General features: G+C 50.2%; 1 protein-coding gene across 1 annotated transcript; it reads right to left on the bottom strand.

Moving 5' to 3' along the window:
- Window positions 1-2,133: 2,133 nt before the first annotated feature.
- Window positions 2,134-11,863, bottom strand: FAAH (fatty acid amide hydrolase; the record flags this gene model as incomplete). Its single annotated transcript, XM_080623247.1, has 15 exons — window positions 2,134-2,262; window positions 2,355-2,500; window positions 2,818-2,926; window positions 3,469-3,508; window positions 4,155-4,195; window positions 4,479-4,575; window positions 4,975-5,072; window positions 6,402-6,527; window positions 6,742-6,866; window positions 7,418-7,458; window positions 7,885-8,091; window positions 9,232-9,365; window positions 9,690-9,833; window positions 10,481-10,594; window positions 11,687-11,863. 15 exons carry the CDS (start codon window positions 11,861-11,863, stop codon window positions 2,134-2,136), a joined length of 1,728 nt encoding a protein of 575 aa, XP_080479373.1.
- Window positions 11,864-22,228: the final 10,365 nt, after the last annotated feature.

The raw sequence follows: 22,228 nt of genomic DNA, 5'->3' as shown, positions 1-22,228 counted from the left end.
CCAGTTTCTAATCCATGTTCCAGCCAGCAGAAAGCAAAGGAGCTGGAACACACAGCCTTACAAGTCCCTTGCCATGGATGCATGGGACTGTCCCATGGCTTAGCGCAGAAAGGAGAGGCTGAAGAAATTAAGTTTCTCTCAAGCCTCAAGGGTTGATAAGGCCCCAAGGAAGGAGGCGGGGATGTCTCGAAGTTCATTGCCAAGATGCAAGGCAACATTGCTGTATCTGGAGCAATGCTGGCTCTGCTCCAGGCTCTACATTTAGCAGAGTTTGTAAGGAGGCTGCGTCCAGGGTAATCATTGGTGTCTGATGCAGCAGTTTTGTTTGAATCCAGGGATCCAGAATCCAGGGATCATCAAGCTATCGTGTTACCTTCCCTGCTACAGACATGTCCTGTGGGATTATTCCTGTGGCATCAGGGAGGGGAGCTTGGGGAAGAAGCAAGACCTTGTACAGAAACCGAGTGCTTACTGGAAAGGCGAGGAGGATCCTCCCAGTTTGGCCAGGACAGAGAACAAAAACAGCCAAACAACTCAATGTGGGTGCCGCCAGCCTCTCCCCGCTGATCGCGGGGATGTGGTCTTCATTGCCCCATCCCTGCCCTTCACACCAACCTCCCCCTGGGAGCAGCCAGCAGCTGGTCGCTATTGGCAACCTCAATCCCCAAAGCCACAGAGCATCTCTGGCCCTGCCCGGTGCAGTGTGCCATGGCTGGCTGGAGGTCTTCCCTCAGGGCTTCCAGTGTGTTTGCTGGTTCAGTTCCGCTGCCGTCTCCATAGTTTTGACTCCTGTGCCCTGCCCACCTCATAGCCAGGGGCAGAGCGGCTCAACTAAAGAGAGTGATGCAGTGCTTGGCTCCCCAGCAGCATGGGTGAAGGTGGCATTGACTCTGCCGGGATAACCTCCTCCAGGCTTAAGTTTTAAATTGCAAACAGACAAACCCCATCCAGCATTTTCTGTGTGGGCAGGGAGCACCTGCATCTGGTTCAAACCTCACCCGAACTCTTCCGGGCTTGGCTTTACATAGCATTCAGTCCTGGGATGCCTGGAACTCCCTCCCTCCCCTCCTTTCAAATGAAGAATGAGGGTCCTAGGGGCTGCTTTCCCCTAGGCTGGGATAAATCTTTCTGCTCAGCTTTGGGAATACCCCATGCTTCTGCGTGCCTCTGCTTTAAACAATAATAATACATTAAAACCCCCAAACATAAATCCTGCCAGAGGTTTGTTATAATCCACTTGTGAAACTGCTGCACTGGAAAAAACTCATTTGCGTTGTGGTATCCCTTCCCAGAGCACCCTTGGAAACCTGCCTGGAGCAGCCGGTGCTGCCAATCCTGGTGTCAGTGGCTGTCAGTAGCTGGAATCCTCACTGGAAAACATGGCATGGCCCCGCTGAAAAATGAGAAGAGAGGGTGTGCAGGACACGCTGTGCAGCTGGCCATCAGACCCCGGCACGCTGCTTTATACATGCAATACCGCGAGCTGAAGCACTTCACACCTCTCTGCTCTGGGGAAAGTGGCAGTAGGTGCCTGAAGGAGATGGGAGTTCATGACCACTCCAGATTTCCCCTCCGTGGCATGCAGGGTGCCAGCAGCCCTGTACTGTGGGAAGTGGGCCAGCTCCCTCCCTGCTTGCCAGAACCTGCACACAGGCTGAGCTTTGACCTCGTATTCCTGGTCTGGCAGAAGGGAAAATACCGGATTTTGTCCTCCGGGAGCTGAGAACAGAGGGGGAAATCCCTTTTCCTACAGCATTCTAAGCAGCAGTCTGAACATCATAGACAAAACCAGTCCCTGTGCCTCAGTTTCTCCATTTGTAAGAGAAAGATCCTGTTCTTGCACTTCCCTGGGAGGTGTTGAGAGGGTTATTATAATCCAGTCCCATCCCTCCCCACAGAGAGACCTGGAATAACAGACATTCTGATTACAAACCCCACTGTATTGGACAATGACAGGAAGGGCTCCACCACCATGGAGCCCTCCTTGCTTTCCTCTTGCACCCCAAAGCCAGTAGCCAGCCCAGCCACTGCTGCATCCTCATGGAGGGGAACACAAGTCCTGTGGCAAGTCAGACCAAAGGAGGTCCTGCACTGATGTTAGCCAGTATTCTGCTCTGAGTGAGCACGCAGGACTCAGATGAAACTGTTGTTCTTCAGGACGAGTGTCTCCACCTCTTTCATGAACCGGAGGCACAGCTCCTCCTGCCACGGCAAGGCCACGCACTGTACAGACACAGGTAGCCCCACGCTGCCGCGAAATGCCTGTGGCACAAACAGAAGGGGAAGAGGGCAGGGGGATGTCCAGAGGAATGGATGAGGATGCTGGTATCCCAGGAGAACCTGGCACCACTCACCTTTGCCATGGTGTGGTCCCACCAGTCCCGAAAGTACCCCTGGTAGCCCTTCAGCTCCTCCTCATCCTCATCTGTCACCATTGTGACAGGGACCACACCAGCAGGGAAGTCCAAGGCATTGTAGAGCATGGTGTAGCTGACTGCCACTGTGGGAAATGGGGAGCTTGTAGTGCCAGCCTGCTGCAGGGAAACCCTTCATCCCTCTCTGCATATACAAGCTTCCAGCTAACAGGGTGGGATCCAGGACTACAGGATGGAAACCCTCCCCTTAGCTCCCAAATGCACCAGGGGGGTTGTCCTGGGTGTACCCCATAGGTTTGGGTTACAGATGCCCCAAGAGCTGAGCTCTTCCCACCACTGGCAGTGCCTTGGGATGTGATGGGAGGAGGAGGAATGCTTTTCATTGATACTGAATGCCATAGTAGGGGTATGCTGGAGGCACAGCCCTCATTGGCAGTCCTACCTGAGAGCTTCGAAGGGTAGCCAATGCCAAGAGCTGGGCCCAGCATAGGGCAAAGCATGACATCCAGATTCAGCTTCTTCCACTGGGCAATGAACTGCTGGCTGAACTCCTGAGGAGGAACACACTGGTGGTCAGTGGGGTGAATGTACTGTCCCATGGTCCCTGGGCACCCAGCCAGGCTCTCAGCCCTTCCCTAGGAGCAGATATAAGGCCTGTTCCTGTTAAAACCCAGCCACGTTTTGCTGCCTGGCCAACAGCTCTCCCAGCGTACAAAGCACCCTCCCCGCTGCTAAAGCTGGAGGTGGGGAAAGACGGAGTGTAGGGCACATGGTGATGTAGGACATGGGCATGGGTCTTGAGGAAACCAGAACAGAAATAAAGGCAAGTCTGCTGCAGCTGATGGCTGAAGTTTTCAAGTGCAGGACTAAAAACTTCAGGTCTGATTCAGGATCATGAATGTGTCTACGTGTCATCCTAATCTTTAAAGGTGCTGAGGACTTGCACACCTAACTGAGATCTGTTGAGGAGTGACCTATGTTCCTACCTCACATCATCAGTGATTTGATCATCTCCTAACCTTGGTGGGTACTGGATCTGCCTCTTTCCAAAGAGAAAGAAAACCAAAACTAACCCAAAATTGCAATGCTTTACCTCAATTTCATGATGAAGACTCCAGACTTGATCCACTGTGCTGAAAAAGATAAACAAAAGCAATGAAAAGCATCAAGAAGTGCTGCAAAGACCAGCTTTAGGGGCAGGGAAGAGCATCAAAAAGCAGATGGGCACAGGCTAGCTGCGTTTATGGAGCTGCAGCCAAGGCAAGAGAGGACTTTGGCAAAGTCCTGGCTTTCCTCTGAAGGGTCAGGGGTCTAATTTCTGCTTCTACCCATGATGGAGGGCTGAAGCCTAAAGGCAGATTGGTGCAGTGCTGTTTTGGTCAGACAAGTGCCAATAACTGCCCAACACTGAATCAAGAAAGAGCCAGCCGCCCTCCCTTTCCATTTACCTTCCTTCCGTCTTACAGCATCCCTACACCTCCTAGCGTGACAGATGCATTAACCAGTGCTGAAGCTGACACTGTATTCATTTATCACAGGCTTCATCCATTTCCTAAGCAAGAGGCTGCAAGCCCCCACCCTCATTCTCATCCTCAGTATTAGAACAATTTGCCAAACCCTGCAGGGTTATGGTGTTGACATAAACTGCTCCCACCCTTGTGTCCTTTGCCTTCTCAGATGCATGCAGCTGGGGCAGCACGCCTGATATAACAAACACGGCTGCTCTGCAGAAGAGAAACACAAATCTTCACACATGAGCTCAGGCTCAGATTTACTCACTTTGCTCTCATATTCGCTAGCATGGCTGAAAATCGAGGCATCTGAGGAGGAGAAAGTAAAAGAAAGCAAACAATCAATCCCAGCCTGTTCTCCAGGTTAGCTTCATCACAAATACAAGCTGCTGGCTGAATGCTCAAAAAGGACTTGAGGATTTCCCCCAAGGTGGAGCAGAAATAGCATCTCTCCCATCTGCATATGTGTCTAAGCACAGGTAGTAAGCAACGCTTAGTGACTTATCTACAGAAAAGCCTTACTGCAATGGGAGAAAAAGTATTCACCACTTATTGCTTAATTCCATCTATGCTATAAAGAAATGGACCTTACGAAGGGTTTGGTGATCCAAGAGAGGACATTTTTTAGCCAGTTTGGAGACTTCATCAACCAGAGCAGCCCCAGGCTGCTTTCCTCCAGCTCCCCTTTGCTGAAAGAGGAAAGGGCATTTAGCTGAGTAGTGTTAGGAAGCAACCACAGAAGATCACAGCTTTCACAAAGCAAAGCAATCACAGCTTTCACCAGGCCAGCCCCTCTGAACAGCATATCTAAGTGACAAAAAGAGGTTTGCTCCATTCCTCTGATCCTCACAGTATTTATGCAATACCATCATCCAGTTTCCTCTCATCTGTAAAGGCTGGTAACAATCCCAAAGAGACCCAAGGTTCAGCTGAATCACTTTATAGTAAGCTCCACAGTAAATCCCAGTGCATATCAGCATATCTACAACCAGTAGATCTGCTACGTGTATCCGGATGCTAGCCAGACCCTAGGGAGGATTTTTATAGACAGGCACTGATCCCACCAAACCATTCCAGGCTATACTTACAACTTCCTGAGGAAGCTGGCACCCCCGTCTGCAAACACTCCCTTGACACAGAAGTTAAAGAACGCATAGTCCACATTCATGAGCTCGAAGGGCACCAGCTGGAAGGACAACAGAAGAGGAGTTAGTGGCACAAGCACAAGCAAGCTGTGTGAGAGAAGCCAGTGAGTGCTCTCAATGGGCCAAGCTGGGCTGAGGATTTCCTGACAAGCCCTCAGGAAAGCCTCCCTCCAGCATCTGAGGCCACCAGGTCCCCCCCATCCCATCCATCCTTCCCTGAAAACACTGTTCTCCCTTCAAGCAACAACTGATGAGTCAGAAGATACAGGATGGGCTTGGCCCCATCATGTACAAGCAGCCCCAGGGCACAAAGGTCCCTCTAAAACTGGCAGTGGGTGACAGGGACCATGAGTCTGTGCTCCCCACTTCACTCCAGATCCTTGTGCAAGGGGTACGGGGGGAGGCATTCAGCCACAGTCATGCCTCACGCATGGGAGATGACTTGCTGAAATGACAGAGAGGAGCAAGAAGACAATCTCTGCTCAGCATCCCAGAAACCTGAGACCCTAGGAATGGGTCTGGGTCAATATGGGACTGCTTGCCTATATTGATTGGCCATCTGCAACTGCCCTTTTTCTCCTTAGGTCCTTGTCTTCAGATACAAAACCAGAAGGTGGCTTTACATAGAATCATAGAATAGTCAGGGTTGAAAAAGACCTTAAGATCATCCAGTTCCAACCCCCCTGCCATGGGCAGGGACACCTCACACTAAACCATGGCACCCAAGGCCTCATCCAACCTGGCCTTGAACACCACCAAGGATGGAGCACTCACAACCTCCCTGGGCAACCCATTCCAGTGCCTCACCACCCTCACATGCAAAGTGCAGTAGATCTGTGGAACTGTTTGCCAAAGGGTATGATGCAAAGAGGTAAAATTGGCTTGACTAAGCAAATACTTGGATAACAGCTCGTCACAGCCACTAAGAAAGGTGGTCCATCAGGCTCAGAAACCATGCTGAGCTGACAGTAAATCATACACCGCAAGGACTCTCTGTAAGCTCTGTGGGCATTTACTCAGGACCCACATTGTACAGCACCTAGGAGAATGCAGATCTCAGCCAACGTGTGAGCAAATGCACCCACAGTACAGACAAGTCACTCAGCAGTGTGTCTACTCCCCAGCATGTTATGTATTGGGGTGGGCTCCCTTTTGTGTTCACCAGCAATTAAAGAGATCTGAGATCCTGCCAAGAATAGAAATCAAGTTGCAACATAAACAGTTTCTCTTTCCAGAAGTGGCTATCTACTTCTATAAAAGCTGAGTGGATTCCAGGCCCCTTTTCCTTGCTGAATTTGCTTGATGTTCACCCATGGGTCCCAAAAACATGGTAGATGCAACATGCCTATGGGGTTCATGCAACATCCTACCGTGTGGCCAGCATCCTCCAATAGCTGCTTCGTCTCCCGAATGGCACGTCTCATGGCAGGGCTTGGCATGGTGAAGAAATCAGTTTCATAGTAGCCTATGCGAAGGGGCTGTGTGCTGGAATACACCTGCAGAGCAAGGGAGAGTGCCAGCTGGATGGATGTCAGTGGCATCAGGAGCCAACAGCTCATGCATGCTGCAGCATGAGCCTGGAAAGCAGCACTCCTTTTATCCACATGGCCACCCACAGGTCCCAGAGGTCTCCCATGAGCCACTGATGTTTTCAGCCTGAGCAACAGCAGCTCTTCTCATGAGACCTTTGCCCCCTTTGAGGTCCTTTACCTCTTCATTGAAGGGAAGGGGGGGCACTGAGCTGTCCAAGCTGAACATGTCCTCACATAGGAGTGCCCGCATGGATAGAGCCAGGCTTTCCACGTCTTTTGCTATCGGCCCAACTGCTGCAGTCACTGGAAGAGATTAGAAGAGAGCATTTGTGGTTGGGGGTCCTTCAAGGGCACATCCTGCCCCTGAAGGACCTCTTGGCATCGTGTGACTTAGTCTAGTGTTGGCAACTGTTCCTCATAGAGAACTGGGCTGGGGATGCTTACAGATTATTCCTATTACCAGGCCCATCATAATGGGCCCAGAGTTGTTATCCATCAATGTGCCCTGACATCTCCATCTCATGATATACAAAATCAAACAAAAAGCTTTGTCAATCACGACACAAGGACAACATAAGACACCCTCTTTGACTGCTAATCCCACCTCCCATAGAGCAGTGGCACCACACAGCAATCTGATTGTTACAGGGCGTGTTGAGGTTTGTGTGTTACACAAACAGCTCCTCCAGGCTCATACACATTCCAGTTTCTCAGGAATCATGGGGTGGCTTTCTGAAAGAGTGCCTGAAAGGGAACCTGCTTCTCTCTCTGCACATGTTGGAAAAGGTCCCCCATAGCCAGCTGTGGGTCCTTCTCACCCCTGCCCTCCCTGGGGACCAGCCATCAGTTCCTACCTGCCTTCTGCCCAGGAATACCAGAAACTACTCCTTTTTTACTGCAAAGAAAAAAAGAGACGCACAAAATACAGCAGCTGAGTAGTTCTCATTGAAGGGAAAGGCTTTAAGCAGTAGTAGGTGGTAATGAAAACACTGCCTTCCCTCTGCAGATGCAGATGTTGGCAAGAAGGAAGGGCCAAGGGGAAGCCCAAGAGAGACCTAACCGAGGCCAGAATGATTTATGCCCTCTCAGACAGGAACAACCACCCCCTTAGCATACAGGTGGAGAGGTTTCCCCATCTCCACTCTAGGGAAACCAATGCTTCCCTTCATATAGCCCCTAGAAAACATCCAGGCAGAAGGGAGAAACAAGCCCTTTGCAGTTCCTCCTGAGTTTCCCATTGCCCACAGGAGCATCCTAGCACAGCAGTCAATAGGGTGACAGTGGGTCTCACCCAGAGACATTATCACATTGCTCACAGTACCTGAGTCTGTTCCCAGTGGGTTTGAATGCACAGATCCCACAGAAGGCAGCAGGAAAACGCAGGCTCCCTCCTAAATCCGTCCCAAAGCCCAAGATGGACCCACCTCCTCCTATAAGTGCCCCTTCTCCACCAGTAGAGCCTCCGGGGCTTCTGGTGTAGAGCAGCGGGTTGAATGTCTGACCAAAGATTAAGTTATTGCAGTCATAGCTAAAGAGAGAGCAAGAGAGAGATTGCAATGAGAGGAATGTTGCTATCTGACATGGACACAAAGCCACTACAGAAAGATCTTCAGAATCATAGAATCATAGAATAGTTAGGGTTGGAAAGGACCTTAAGATCATCTAGTTCTAACCCCCCTGCCATGGGAAGGGACACCTCACACTAAACCATGTCACCCAAGGCAGAAGGTAATTAGGTTGTTATATTGACATCACTTGGCCTGCAGGAACTTCCCAAAGTTTCCCACCAGCCTTTTCATGGCAGTCCCAGGACCTGGATTCACTGCCAGCTCATTTCAGTGTCGTCAAGCCTTGCCCAGACAGATCCTCTGGCAGCACAAACATCAACCCTCCTGAAGAGCCTCCCTATTCAGGTGGTCCCAAGTGCCACAGGACATCCAAAGCAGCCCGCATCCCACCTGAGAGGAGGCATTGCTTAGCTCCTGCTTGGGAACATGCCAAATGCCAGCTGCAGTGATATTTGAACATTGGAATCCCCCAGGAGCTGGTGGAAAATCTGATAATCTCTGAGACAAACTCTTTGTATGGCTTTTTTAGACATGTTCAGTCATTGCCGTGTCACCTTAAGGAAGGCATTTCATACGGCTTGGGCAACAGTCATCCACTCTATTTAACAGAGTTTACTTAGTAGGACCCAAGGGCAGTAGCAGGGTGGCCATCCAGCAGAGCACACCTGACCTCAACCCTAGATCAATGACATCAAGAGCAGTCTTGCCAGATACAGCAGAGGTTTGGGGACAGGATAATTTAAGGTCGTTAGCTTAACTGGCTTCCTCTTCCATGAATATGTGTTGGCACTGTACTGTTAACAGGAGCATCTCTGAGAGGTTAATTTTAAAGAGAAAAAAAAAAAGTGATTTAAAAACACCCGGCACAGGAAAGAAGGGCACTGATTTCTCTCCTTTATTGCATTTGGAGCTAGAGTTAATTTTCACCCTTAGCATAAACGTGTTCACTTCTAAAAGTGAAACTTAAAAGACAGTAAGAATGGGGACCAAATGTTATTGAAAAAGAAGTGGGAAATTGGAATTGGACTTGATAGAAGCTCTCACTTGAGATAAAGGAAGGAGAGGTGCCACCATGCTGAAGGAATGGAGCGCCCACCTACCTGATGAGGGACTGGGGAACGTTGGTTTTGACAAACGGAATTGCCCCCTGTCTCCTGAGCACCTGCACCACCACGCTGTCCTCTGCCACGGGTTTATTGATGTTTTTGATAAACCCTAATGTGGAATCATGACCCTGGGAACACAGGAAAATGAAGTTTCCAAATGGAGGATTGCAATTCCCCTGACACCATATATATATATATATATACATACATAAAAAAGCATGTGCATGCATTTCCAACAACCCATCCATCATACACACATTGCATCATGTATTTGTAGTAAATCTGATCAGCCTTCTCTGTTGGCTTATATGGGAGATGGGCAGCAAACACTGTCACTTGCCAGGGCATGCCTTCCCACATCAGCTATGACAAAGTCAAGCCAGATGCTGAGGCCAAACCTCCCTCTGCCACCAAAGTTCTAACCCCAGGGATGCTGGGATACATGTGGTTACCTGGCAGTCGATGGAGTCTTTGAGGCTGACAGGCACCCCATAGAGCAAGCCCAGCTTTCCCGCTGGCTTCGCTTTCCGGACCTGGCTCTCGCTTTCCTGCAGGTACTCTGTGATGCAGTTGGTTTCTGTGGCCATTTGCAGAGCCTTGGAGAAAGCAGGCAAAGCCCATAGGTGAGACACAGCCTGCAGCATTACAGAACAGCCTTCTGGTTTGCAGAGGACACTTGCCCCTTTTCCACCTCCCCATCTGGGCAGCCTGTATCAGGGAAGCCTTTCTGCTCCTTCCAAGACATTTCCATGCCAAACTCCAAAATGTTCCCTGGACACAGGAAGGCCCAAAGCACCATCTGGTGTGTGATGAAGAGAGGCAGTCAGCCCAGCAGGACACCAAGGCTCTTGATTGAGCTTCTAGGGTGGCATAAAATGATAACCCCAAAATGGGAATCCAGGAGGTGATCAGGGCATTAGGGAAAAAGTAGAGAATGAAAGTGGACACCGAGTCTTTGGGGTTTCACAACCCATTTGGAAATGGAGGGGAGACAATAGCAGCACTTTGCAACTCCTCTGTAGCTATACCTGCCCCAGGAAGGTATGGGCTTCCCAGATACTGAATTTGCTGTTCCCTTCTGCCCCAACCAAGCTGAGAGCCATGGCAGCCAGATGCCCAGCTCTCTCCTCACTCACAGAAAAGCACGGAAGAGCCCAGCACTAACCAGTGAACAAATGCTCAGCATCATAAAGAGCCAGCCTCACTGTGTGTTTAGACGCTGCCCATCACCCTTGCTGCTCACCTTGCCCACATAGGCATAGAAGACGTGCTCCAGAGGTAGGGAGCCATCCCGGAGTTTCTTGGTGAGCTCCGGCAAAGGCAGATTGAGGATGGAGACCACGTTCACAGAAGGATGCTAAGGGAAAAGTTGAACAGTCAATGACACACCTCTACCTCAACTGGTGGGCTCCTCCTCTCCCCTTGGTGCACACCGTAACCCATTCAAAAACATCTGCCATTTACTGGTCAAAAGCAATATATGCCTCATAGCCATGATCCTCCTCCTAACTGTGAGCATGACATGAAACCTGCAGGGCTAGCAATAGCCCAGGCTTTCTAAAGCCTTGTCTTTCTCGCCAGACTGGCTCCATCAAGTACCTGCTGTTTAAGAGAAAGCCTTTTGCGCAGCCTTGTTCAGACAGGTCTTGTCCAGGCCTGAGGGAATTGATCTCTGCTGAATTACAGTGGGAACTGGCAGTATGGTTATAGATATTGCTCCAGCAAGAAACAAAAGCAGACTTGGGGCTAACTTTTCTCCTGGCATCACCAAAATATCCTACAGGGAAGCACTCAAAACAGGGAGCCCCTCAGCTAACAGCAAAGAGGTCATTTTAGGGGTCAGCAGAGATTTCCTCACCACCTACTAAATACCATGAGAAAAAATATCAAACCTCATCCCCCAAGCTGGACTCTGAACCGAGCGAGCTCACTCCCAACCATAGGCCGAGCAGTATGATGGGACTGCAGTGGGAACAGCGAGGTTGAGCAAGAGTTTTGGGCACTAGCGGCATCACATCCTCACCCCCTTAGACTGCAGGGGCAGAGTCCTCGGGTGCGCGACCGCTGTGCTGATAACGCACTGCCTCTTCCCTTCTCCTATCGCCACCTCAGCAGCCAGGCCGAGCCTCGCACTGGGAAGCTCTCATACGAGGAGCAGGGATTTCCCTCTTCTCGCTGCCGCTTATTACGTGCTGGTGTCCCCAGCGCATCGGCTGCCCCAGGTCGCTTTTCCCCCATCCCTGCTACAGAGGGGATCGCTGCATCGCTGGGTGGGGATGTGTGCCCACATGGATTTAGGACGGGAAAACAGTAATAAAACTAAATCCCAAACAGCTCCATATCAGCGCGGCAGCTGCCCCTTGCAGGGACACCCCCCTGCCCGGGGCACGCTAAGGAGAAGGGCGAGGAACCGGGTGTTGAAGGGAGAAGCCCGGCTTATCGCACCCACCTGCTCCCGAAAGCGCTGCACGGCCATCTCCATCTGCACCAGGCTGCGCTCCTGCCTCTGCCGCGCCGCCTTCACCTTCCTCCAGAGCCCGCTCCGCCGCCGCCATCGCAGCAGCAGCAGCAGCAGCAGGAGGTTGGCGGCCGAGCAGCAGAGCACGGCGGGCAGCGGCAGCCGCATGGCGGCACTGCCCGGCACCCACCGACCGACCCAGCCACCCGCTCCCAGCCACCGAGGCTAGAGGGAGATTGGGAAGAGGGAGGGAAAACCTGGGGAGGATCGCGGCCGGGAGAGGTGGGGCTCCGTGGGAAGGGATTTAACCCGTTTGCTGACTCGGCAGTAGGGAGGGAGGGGATGCAGGAGCAGGAAAAGCTCTGGGGTGAAAGTGCAGCCCTCGCTGTGATGGGGGTGCTCTACAGAGTCATAGAATCAACTAAATTGGAAAAGACCTTTGAGATCAACTCCAGATGCCGAGTCCACCACTGAACCGTGTCTCTAAAAGCCTCATCCACTTGTCTTTTTAACGCTTCCAGGGATGGTGATTCCACCGCTGCCCTAGGCAGCCTGTTTCAATGCCTCATCACCCTCTGGGTGAAGAATTTTTCTTAATATCCACTCTAAACCTCTCCATGCACAGGTTGAGGCTGTTACCTCTTGTCCTGTCACTTGTTATTAGGGAGAAGAGACCACACACCTTCCCTCTTCGCCCTCCTTTCAGGTAGTTGTAGAGTGATAAAGTCTCCCCTGATCTTCCTTTTCTCAAGGCTAAACAACTCCAGTTCCCTCAGCAGACTTGGGCTCCAGACCCTCCACCCTCTTGCTAATCAGGTTTATTTATGCTGCTGTTCCCCAAGCAAGGCTTTGATCTCCCTGTTGTTTCTCAGCCCCTCTGGGTATAATCTTCACTAGGAGCATCAAAGAAGCGGGGGGGTGTGGAATCCCAAAGTTATCCGCATCCTTTGCGATTCCTAAAGCCAAGCAGCTGTGTGGGGAATAGAATAAACATCCCAGCCTGTGCCCAGCAAATTCGACTTTATCACTGTCAGAGCATGGGTGTGCCTGTGCTTTGCAAAGTTCTGTGGCTTCCAACAGCAAAACCTGGCATCCCTGCCTGGGCAGGGCAGTGAGTGGTGCTGGGGTCTCCTCTTGGTTTTGAGCGAAACCCCAAGATAATTTCTTTGTCACCAGCCTCATGTGGGATCTATCCTTAAAAACCCTTCACTGCTTGCAAAAGCTCATCAGCAACTATTTCAAGCTATTTGCTTTAGATGCTGCCTGTAGGATTGTGGAAAACCTGTTGGGAAGGATTTGAGATGTCTTCTCTCTCTGCCTCCCAGAGGGATGAGCAGTGCATGAACCACAGGTGGACAGATGCTGAGCTAGGAAATGTGATGGAGTTAATGCCCCTAGGCCTGATTTTCTTGGTGTAATTACTCAGGCCATTGTCTTTACTTCAGCCTTGAGGTCATCAGGGCTGGTGTAGCAGCACCTGAGCAGCTTATGCCAGAGTGCAGCTCTCCTGGAGGGAAGTGCTGTGCTGTACATACACAGCATCCTGTGTCTCTTTGCTGGAGCCTCAGAAATATTCAGCCCTCACTGAATTTGTGGCCTATGACTTCTCGCTCTGTGTTTGAGGATAAGCAGCTTGCTGTAATCTGGGTCAAGGAAATTACATGCAAAACAGCCTTTTTTCCCCACTGTTTTTCTTCTTTTTATTCCCTCCCTACCTCCTTCAGACTGTGGGGCCCAGTAACAGAGCTTCCAAGGGCACTGCAGTCCCATGTGTGCAGTACTTGGGGCACAAGGAACTGTGAGAGCAGTGTTGGTTGGGGTGCCCTTGCCAGGAGGACAGAATCAGCTCAGAGTTGGTGAGAACAGATGCTGTGATCCCTATTTCCTCGCTCTTTCTCACACAGGAGGCTTTGTGCACTCCTCAGCTGCACTTATCTCACCTCATGGCAGCACAATGCCAAAACAGGGCTGTTTCCCTGCAGGCTGTAAAACCAGCTGCACCTGAAGTCTTTTAACAAGAAAACAAGAAAAGTGGTGAACTTCAGAGAAAGAGAATTTAGAAAACAGTTCTGCTGGAAGATGAAATTACTTCCCCAACCTCCTTCCTCCTTGTTTAAACCTTGCTTAAAACCTGTCATGCAGGAAGAGTTTTCAACTTCTGCTGTACAGCTTGTCAAAGGGAAGAAAACAAAACACAAGCTTTATATTTGGAGCTCCTTTGGCTCCAAAAGCTGCTGCCTGAGTCCCCCTTCTCCCCTCTCCAGGGCAAGTGTATGGGGCCAAATAAATGGGGTTGAGGCATAAGGCAGGACAGTGTCAAGGTTTGGATCTCTGCTGGGGCTGGCCAGCTTCAGGAGGTTAACCAAGGGCATGGGAAAACCCCAAAATGCAGCTGGTCTCTGCTGTGACCCAGTTCCCAGCAGGCAGGGGCCAATGGACAAGGCAGAGGATGGGGGGACTCCAGTATAGGCAGGTCATGGCTGGGAACATCCTGTTCAGGAGGATGTGCCTGGGACCATCTAAGAGAGGTAAAATGGGTCTGGCCTTGCTCCCCATGGGCTGGGATGGGGGACCGGCTGGTGGGGTGAGTGATGCTCTGATGTTCCTTTGAGACACGAGCATGTCCTTGCTGGATGAGCAAGTGGAGGTTTTCTGCTGTTATGTCCAGCAGCATAAGGGGCTCGAATCATAGAATAATAGAATAATTTGGGTTGGGAAGGGACCTTAAAGATCATATCATTCCAACCCCACTGCCATGAGTCTTAGAGTGTTAGAAACACCATGAATCCTGCCCCTGCACATCCCCCACTGCCTCCAGGGCTGGAGCCTGTGGCTAAGGGAAGGCAAAAAGGATCAGCTGGATTTGTGAAAGCTTCCTTCCACATTGTCCATACCCCTCTCTGTGTCCACAGAGTTGCAACTGGGTGGGTACCACCACACCCCAGAGATGCTGTAACCTTGTGGTTACTAAAGGAGGGGCAGAAAGACATCACTTTCTTCTGACCCTGATGAATCACATGTGATCAGCTGGACCGGCTTGGGCTGAAGGACCAGCTAGCTCCCATTTATCTGACACCAGAGCAGATGCCAAGAGCATGGCAAACACACAGCAATGTGTTCCTTAATGCCATCTCTTGGTGTGCCAGAGGTCGGGTTTCAGTGACTAATAATCGTGTGCTCATACAGATATTTCTGGTGTGAAGCAGTTGGATTCTGGCACTCAGGGCGTCCTGCAGCAGGCAGATCCACAGTTTATCCACATGCTACAGGAAAGTGACATCTCCTGTTTGCTGCCCTTGGCTGATTTAGTTTCCTGCCTCTTATTTCAGAAGAAATGATAAAAATTTGTTCACTGTTCACCCAGGAATTTATACATTTCTGTTCTTCCACTTCACCCCGTTGCTATTAGATGGTTTCCCAGAGGTTAACAACCTGCTCCTGCCACCAGCTGCCAGTAATCCGTTTCCTGGGATCTGGCCCTCTGGAAAAAGATCCAAGCTTCATTTACAACAGCCATCAGTCCCTCCTGCTTCTTTTCTCCTTTTCTTGTAGGTTCCTGACTCACAACTGGGATTCCTCAACATGATCCACAAGAATGTGAAGCAGCTCCTCTTGGAGTTGGAGTTTAACTCCTCCAAGAAGGTTGTCCAACAGCTCAGGAAAGAGGAAGTGTCATGTGGAAGGGATTCCTTTGGCCCCTGCAAGGAAATGGTGGTTTCAGCCAAGCTGTTCACTTTGTGGTTGCCTCTGCCTATAGAAGCTCTTAGTCCACTGTGCTCCAGAGCTCTGCCAGTGGGAGGGCTGGTTGCTCCCACATCTGCTTCAGGCTGGAATATCTGAGTTATCATAAGCAGGTTGAACACCCAGTTTGTGCCAGCTTTCTGAACTCTGTTCTGAAGCAGATTAAGAAGTGCTCATGTGTTTTCTCCATCAGCAGAATGGAGGAGGAGCTGACCTAGAAGAGGACCATGACTTGGCATGTGCAGCTTATATTTGCTCAAACTTTCTTGTTCCTTGTGTACCTGTCAGCTTTTGCGTGGTAGCTTGATGGAGAGTAAGGAAAAGTTCAAGAGATCATCGTAATTGTGTCTTTAGGATGGGGAAATCCTTTGGGAGATCCCTAAGATTGCTGAGGACACTTTAAGCAAGTAGTTTCAGGCTCTGAAAACCTCCTTTCTATGCAGATGAGGGAATGGGGAACGCCAGTGTGACAGCAACCTAAGTCCAAACAGCTTTCCATTTTGTGTGAACATTAAAAAATAAGGGGGGAAAAAAAAGAGAAAGAAAATTTAAGTGGGAAAAATGACTGCTGCAGTTATTTTACACAGCTGAATGAAGATAATTGTATTGGCAATTGTGAGTGATTACAGTATTATCTGCCATCAAAAAAGTTATTTTTTTGAATGCTAAAGGAATTAATGATACATAAAACTGTGCTTAGATTGAGTGCATTCATCAGCAGAAATGCCTCGTGCTGGCACCACTGTGCTGTAATTACTCTGGCAGCTCAGAGGAAGAGAGCAGGAGATAGGGGCTGTTCTGGATACTGCCAAAGATTTACATACATTTACACGCTGAGCAACTCTGGTGCTTGGGAAGGGGAGAGAAGAGCCAGGGCAGCAAAGCTGATGAGGGGGGAACAAGTTTCACCCTTCCTTTTCTTTATTGTGCATTAGAGAGTGAACAAAGGGATGTCATCTCTGTGTTTAAAACTTTACGAGGTGAAGCCAGTGTGAAGAAGATGGTTAAGTGCTCCTCAGAATAGCAAGAGAGGAGCCCAGGCTTTATAGGATGCTGGCTTACGGTGTGCTGAATCAATAAAACTAATCCTTGGGTCACAGGCAGTCATTGCCCAGCCCTGGGAGACAGGTGATGATGGTAGGAACAGTAGAGGTGGTGTCCCCAAGCGGTATCTGTTCATGCCCTGTGCTTCGAGTGAGCCCATCATGCTACCACATCAGTGGGGCTGGGAGCATGGATATGTCTGAGCAGGGATGAGGTGAGGAAATCTAGAAGAGGTGCTTTTCAGTCTGCTTCTTGTGGCCCTTCAGCAAGGAGATGTGATACTGGGGGGATGTTGAAAGACTGGGGCATTGCAGAAAAGGCTGTTGTAGGGGTTGTGAGCAGTCTGTGCAGAGCAGAGGATGCTTGACACAGTGCAAAGAGGGACTTTTAAGAGAAGGGTGTGGGTTGCAGCCCCTTTATGGAGCTCACAGGCCCCCTCCGGTGATGGAACAATGCCTTTTTCAAGCAGGAAATCTTTAAGCCTTCATCGATCTCCATCTTCTTGTGCACAGATGCCTTCTGAGCTTCATCCTGAGCTAAATTAATAAAGGAAGAGCACAGATCCTTCAACCCATGGGGAACACCAGGCCAGGCTCGGTGTGCACCTCGTGCTGCTCCGAGCAGACATCACTGCTGGATGCGTTTGGCTTTTCGGGTGAGAGCCACCAGAGAGCAGGATTGAGCCACTCTCCTTGCAGAAATCTCATGCTCGGAGGCTTTTGCGTCCTAAAAGCCTGTACTATATACTGTGAAGTTGCAAGGATTGTTGAATGAAGCAGAAAACCCTTTTCTGGCTCTTTGGGTTGATGGGACAACCCGATCTTTAGTGGGGAGCAGTGCTTTGATTTCAGACAGGTTTAAGCGTTGTTATAAATTGATGGCAATTTTGCTGTTGGTACCTCTGGGGTGGATGGGTTTTGCTAAGAAGAACATTGCAGCAGGGTTTGATCCTGCGAACTGAGTGCTCAAGAGACTGCAGCTCTGCTGCTGCCAGGTTTTGTTGCAGGACTGAGCCTGAAATCTGGCAGGCTTTTGAATGAGCAGGGGTATCTCCATCCTCTCTGCATGTCAGAAAGGGGGAAACAAATAATGTTACTTATGTTTGAAGCCCCACAGGCCAAAGTTTTGAGGTTAACAGGGGCAGCCCCAAATTTAACCCTAACAGCCTTCTCCCAAATGAGTTATTATTCAGTTATTCCATACTTTGAGGTCAAGATTTAGGCATGGTCCTGAGTCATAGCAGGGTCATAGAGACATGCCCTTACGCATCTTTGAATGTGACTGGGCTGAATCCAGCCATCCTCGGTCACGGTACTGTGGTTTTCCTTGCCCGGAAAAAGGCACCCAGACCCCAAGCTTTCTTTAGCTCTTTTCCTTGAGAGCTCTGCTTCCTGAATAGGTCAGGAGAGGGAGACAGCCAGCCAGTTACCGCACAGCCCAGGTTTCCAGCTCTCCCTGTTTGCCGTGGGATGGGAGCAAACACGCTTAAATACACACAAAGATTTTCCCAGGGGGAAGGGTTGATCTGCGCAGGCCGCCGGGTGACCTGCGAGTTAGAGTTACACAAGCAGGAAGGGCATCGGGCAGGAGGGGAAACTGAGGCACAGAGCAGGCACATGCCTCGGTGGAGCTGGTTGATGGCATCCTTCTCCTTGAGGACCTATTGCAGGTTGCGAGCTTGGTGTCAATCAGAGTCAACATCCTCTTGATCTCGGGTGGGTCCATGGGGTGGGATATGGGGGGTTATTTCAGCATCACTAAGATGTCACCCCTATAGGGACACTGGACAACATCCATGTCCCTCCTGCCTTGTCCATGCCAAGTGTCTGCGCAGTGTCTTGCACAACCAGGAGCTGGTCCTTGTTTAGACCCCACTATGGAGAGGCGATGGGGACCCTCACCTGTGGGCAAGCTGTTGTTGGAGGTACAAGGGCCATGAGCATACACCTGCAGCAGCAGGGAGACCCTAACTGACTCCTGCCCTGACATCTTCTAAGGGCGATCAGAAAGCCACAAGCAAACAAGTCGATTGATCGGTCCCTTCTGTCACCTGTGTTTTCCCTCCTGCTCTCATCTCTCCCGGGCCAGCGCTATGGAAGGGCTGGTGAGATCACCCCTGTGTTGAAGAGAAATAAATAAATAACCAAATAAAAATGCTGACGTGGAGAAGTCAATCAGCTTTGTGTGGCCTTGTAATATCTCATTTTATCCGTGCCACGCTTTATTAAATTCTCATAAACCTGTCAATGAGGACAGATACCATTCCAGTTTACCCCATTAGTTCTACACAATGACATCGGGGGAGAGGAAGGCAGGGAGCTGGGGAGGGAGGCATTCGGCGTGGAGAAAAAAGGAATGAATTTAGAGAAAGGGGGAAAAAAAGGAGAAACCCAGAGCTGAACTCGGCTTCATGACAATAACGTAATAACATCGGCGCCCAGGGAAAGTAATTGAATTAAGTGGCTTTTGTTAATGGTTTTAAGATTTAGAAATGTAAATAATAGTTAGGACTCTTTAATGGGACTCTGGTTTTAGGTAACTGCAGCCCTGAGAATAAGAATTGCTTTGCTGTTTAATGTGATGGCAGATAGTTTTGTTACTCCTCCGGCTTCATGCCTGCAAAGCATATTTTGCAGTTTTAAAGCTGGGTGTGTTTATCATCTTTCCTTTCTAACTTCAGACGGAGCTTAATTCGGGAGTATTTGCATGAACCCTTCTTAGCCAGTCCCTATCAGTTATTTGCACCGCCAGGAATAAAGTATTATTTCTCCCGAGCTGCTTTGGAGAACTTCCTGGCTGCAGGGTTACTCTGCTCCGAAGCCTCCCGTCTATTTACATGTTCATTAAAGGCAGACAGCAGCGGGTGCTCTCTGTGGCAGGGCCGGACTCGGCTCCCGGGAGTAACGCCATTGGGAGCAGGGATGTTACACCGGGCTTAGGCCAGTGGGGATGAAGAATCCAGCCGACAGGTAGGATGAGCTGGGCGATTTAGAAATGACTTTCATGGGAACTCGTTCTGCTTAAAATATTATTGGATTTTCATTTAGGAACCTATCAAAGTGCAAGAATAAAGTCTGAGCTGCCTAACCCACATAGGTCTAAACAAACAGGCCTCCCTTCTGCTCGGGGATCTGACGGCTCACGGATTGGAAAGGGTCCTTCGTTAAGGCATGGGCTGAGTCTCAGGGAAGCCCACTGTGCCAGGCAGAATAGGGGGCTTTGCATTTTTTCAGGCTGAAAATCTTCCCCTTTGCAGGATGAAGGCGCTCCTCGGACTCTGACACAGGGATGCTGCCTTCCCCACTGTCCCTTGAACACTGCCTGCTGCTGCTTGGGCATGGGAGGCAAAACTCTCCAGTAGCTTTTGCTCCAGTCCTACAGCAAGTGAGCAGCTGTGCATGCACCAGGTCAGTCTAACACATCCTCAGGGGAGCTGCCTTCTGGTTTGCTTCACCTGCAACCTGCAGCAATCTCTGCTATTGATGGCTTCAGCTCTGCTTCTGTGGCTGGAGACCCTGCCTCACAGCTGCAAGCTGTGCTTCCCTTCCAGTGGCAACTCAGGACCTACACAGCCTCAAAACCCTTCCTCCATCACCCTCATAAGCCTTCGCCCATCACCTTCATAAGCCTTCCCCCATCACCTTCATAAGCCTTTCCCCATCACCTTCATAAGCTTGCCTGGAAAGAGAGCCTGGAAGCCCCAAGCTTGCACCAAACCTGACCCAGCTCATGTGGGCAGAGTTGTCAGATTGTACATGCAAAAATAAAGGGTTCGAGTTACACATTTCCCTCAGGGGTTTCTTAAGTAGGTTGTTTGCAAAAGAAAGAGAAAAGAAATAGTTCAGTTCCTCCTGGAGAATTTGAGAAGAGGTTTCTCACTGCTGTCCTTTTGCTGTATTGCTGTACTTTAAGTGAAGCTGGGGTACAACAGGGGGGTTTGCTTCTTTCCTCATGGAAAAATAACAAAAGAACAAGAATAATATTGCAATTAAAACAACAAATCCCTCGCTATCCCCCCTTTGAAAAGCAAAGCCAACCATGCTTTTCATGACCAAACTCTTAAAACAGCCCCTGACTTTGTAATTTCCCTCTGACAGGTCCCTTTTTCCCGACAACGCTGTTGTGGCACTAGCTGTGGCAAAGGGAGATGAAGCTGTAGTCTGGGCTCTCCTGTGGGTGCCGCAGCCTAATGCAGGGTGCTGAGTCCCAGCACTGTCCCTTCCCCAGGGAGGCTGTAATGCAAATGGGATCAGTGGTTTTCCTTCCTCTGCAAACAAGAGGGGGTCAATTGCTTGGGGATCTGGGGTTTGGTGTTTGCTGTGATTTGTTTCCCAGCAAGAGGTGGGCTGCAGGCTCAGCACTTGCCTCTCCTCCTGGGGTCCCTCTGGGAGGCCGGGGTGTCCTCGAGCAGAACTACTGGGATTTTTCCCCCTAAGACAGAATCTTGCAGTTCTGTGTCCTTCCAGGGAACAAATGACTTGGGGAGAAGAGCTGGGGATGTGGGAGAGAGCTCATGACCCCCTCTGCCTCCAGCAAGCAGGACAAGAACAAGGGACCACCCTGGTTCCCTGCCTTGTAAGTGGGGGTGCTCAGCAATACAGCAGGATAGCAGCTGGAAAGAGATCTACGCAGCCCTATGGACAGGGAAGGACTATTTAATGCTTGGAGAGCCATTAAATAATTTGCCATGATAAGACCCAGGCGATGCTATTTTCTGCAGATAAAAAGCAGGTTATTTTTCATTAGCCGCTAAAAGGCTGCAGTGGTGGTGAAACTTGCCACCAGGTCTGTAGCTCGACACAACACGAGCAGATATGAGCAATATCCTAAAAATAGCTGAAATCCACTGCGGGCTGTGTGGAACTGCTGTTTTCAAGTGCATCAGGTGAAGCAAGAAAGGGATGGGATGACCCTGATTCAGGCAATGGTACCGATGGATAGGAAGCAAATGCACATTGAATAGGATACGTGAGCATCCCAGAGCAACTCACAATCTGCTGAAACCATGTGTGGATGGGAGCCTGGCCCTGGCTGCAGCATTTTGTCCTATCAAGCCTGAATTGCAGGGGTTTTGATGGGACTGTCCTAAAACTGTCTTTACGGACAAGTTCCCTACTCAGCCAGGACCCTGTTAGAAGCAGATGAGGGAAGAACAGCCCTGTGAGCCGAAGAAATTCGACTCCAGATGATTTCCATGGAGCATGAGGAGCACCAGAAGGGCAGCCAGCCCAGAAAATGAGATTATAAGCTATCATCCCCTGTTACACGCTGGGACGTGGCTACAGGGTGGCCCTCTGGCATCATTCAGGAAGGCGGCCATGGTCTAGTGGTGAAAGCAGACGGCTTTTGTCTCCTTATGCTGGAAAATCCCCCATCCTGAGGAGTGTCTGAGAATAGATTTGGTTTCTTCCTTCCCTCCTGCAGCCCTTTCCTGATGTCTGTGCAGTGCCTGACACCTTTAGAAGCTGCAGGAGCATCCTAACTGGTCATTGCCGCATCTTGCTGTCCCTGTGGTGTGGTCTGGAGATGTTTGTGAAGTCAAGGAAAGACTGGCAGTCTTGGTGGACTGAGATGATGGAAGAGGTGAAGCCCTTCCTCCGGCTGGCCAGGTTCTACGAATGTAGCATCCGAGGTGGATCCGCTCCTGCAGTCAGGCTGGCTGCTCTGGGGTTGGTGGTACCTGCATGGCATCGCTCTGAAGAAGTTCAAACATTGCCTCTTTTGGGGAAGGAGGAGGAAAAGAACCTG

The sequence above is a fragment of the Psittacula echo genome (genome assembly GCF_963264785.1).
Source record: "Psittacula echo genome assembly, chromosome: 7".
In the NCBI taxonomy this organism is placed as follows: domain Eukaryota; kingdom Metazoa; phylum Chordata; class Aves; order Psittaciformes; family Psittacidae; genus Psittacula; species Psittacula echo.
The sequence above is the reverse complement of the archived record's forward strand: the minus strand, read 5'-3'. Positions and strand labels throughout refer to the sequence as shown.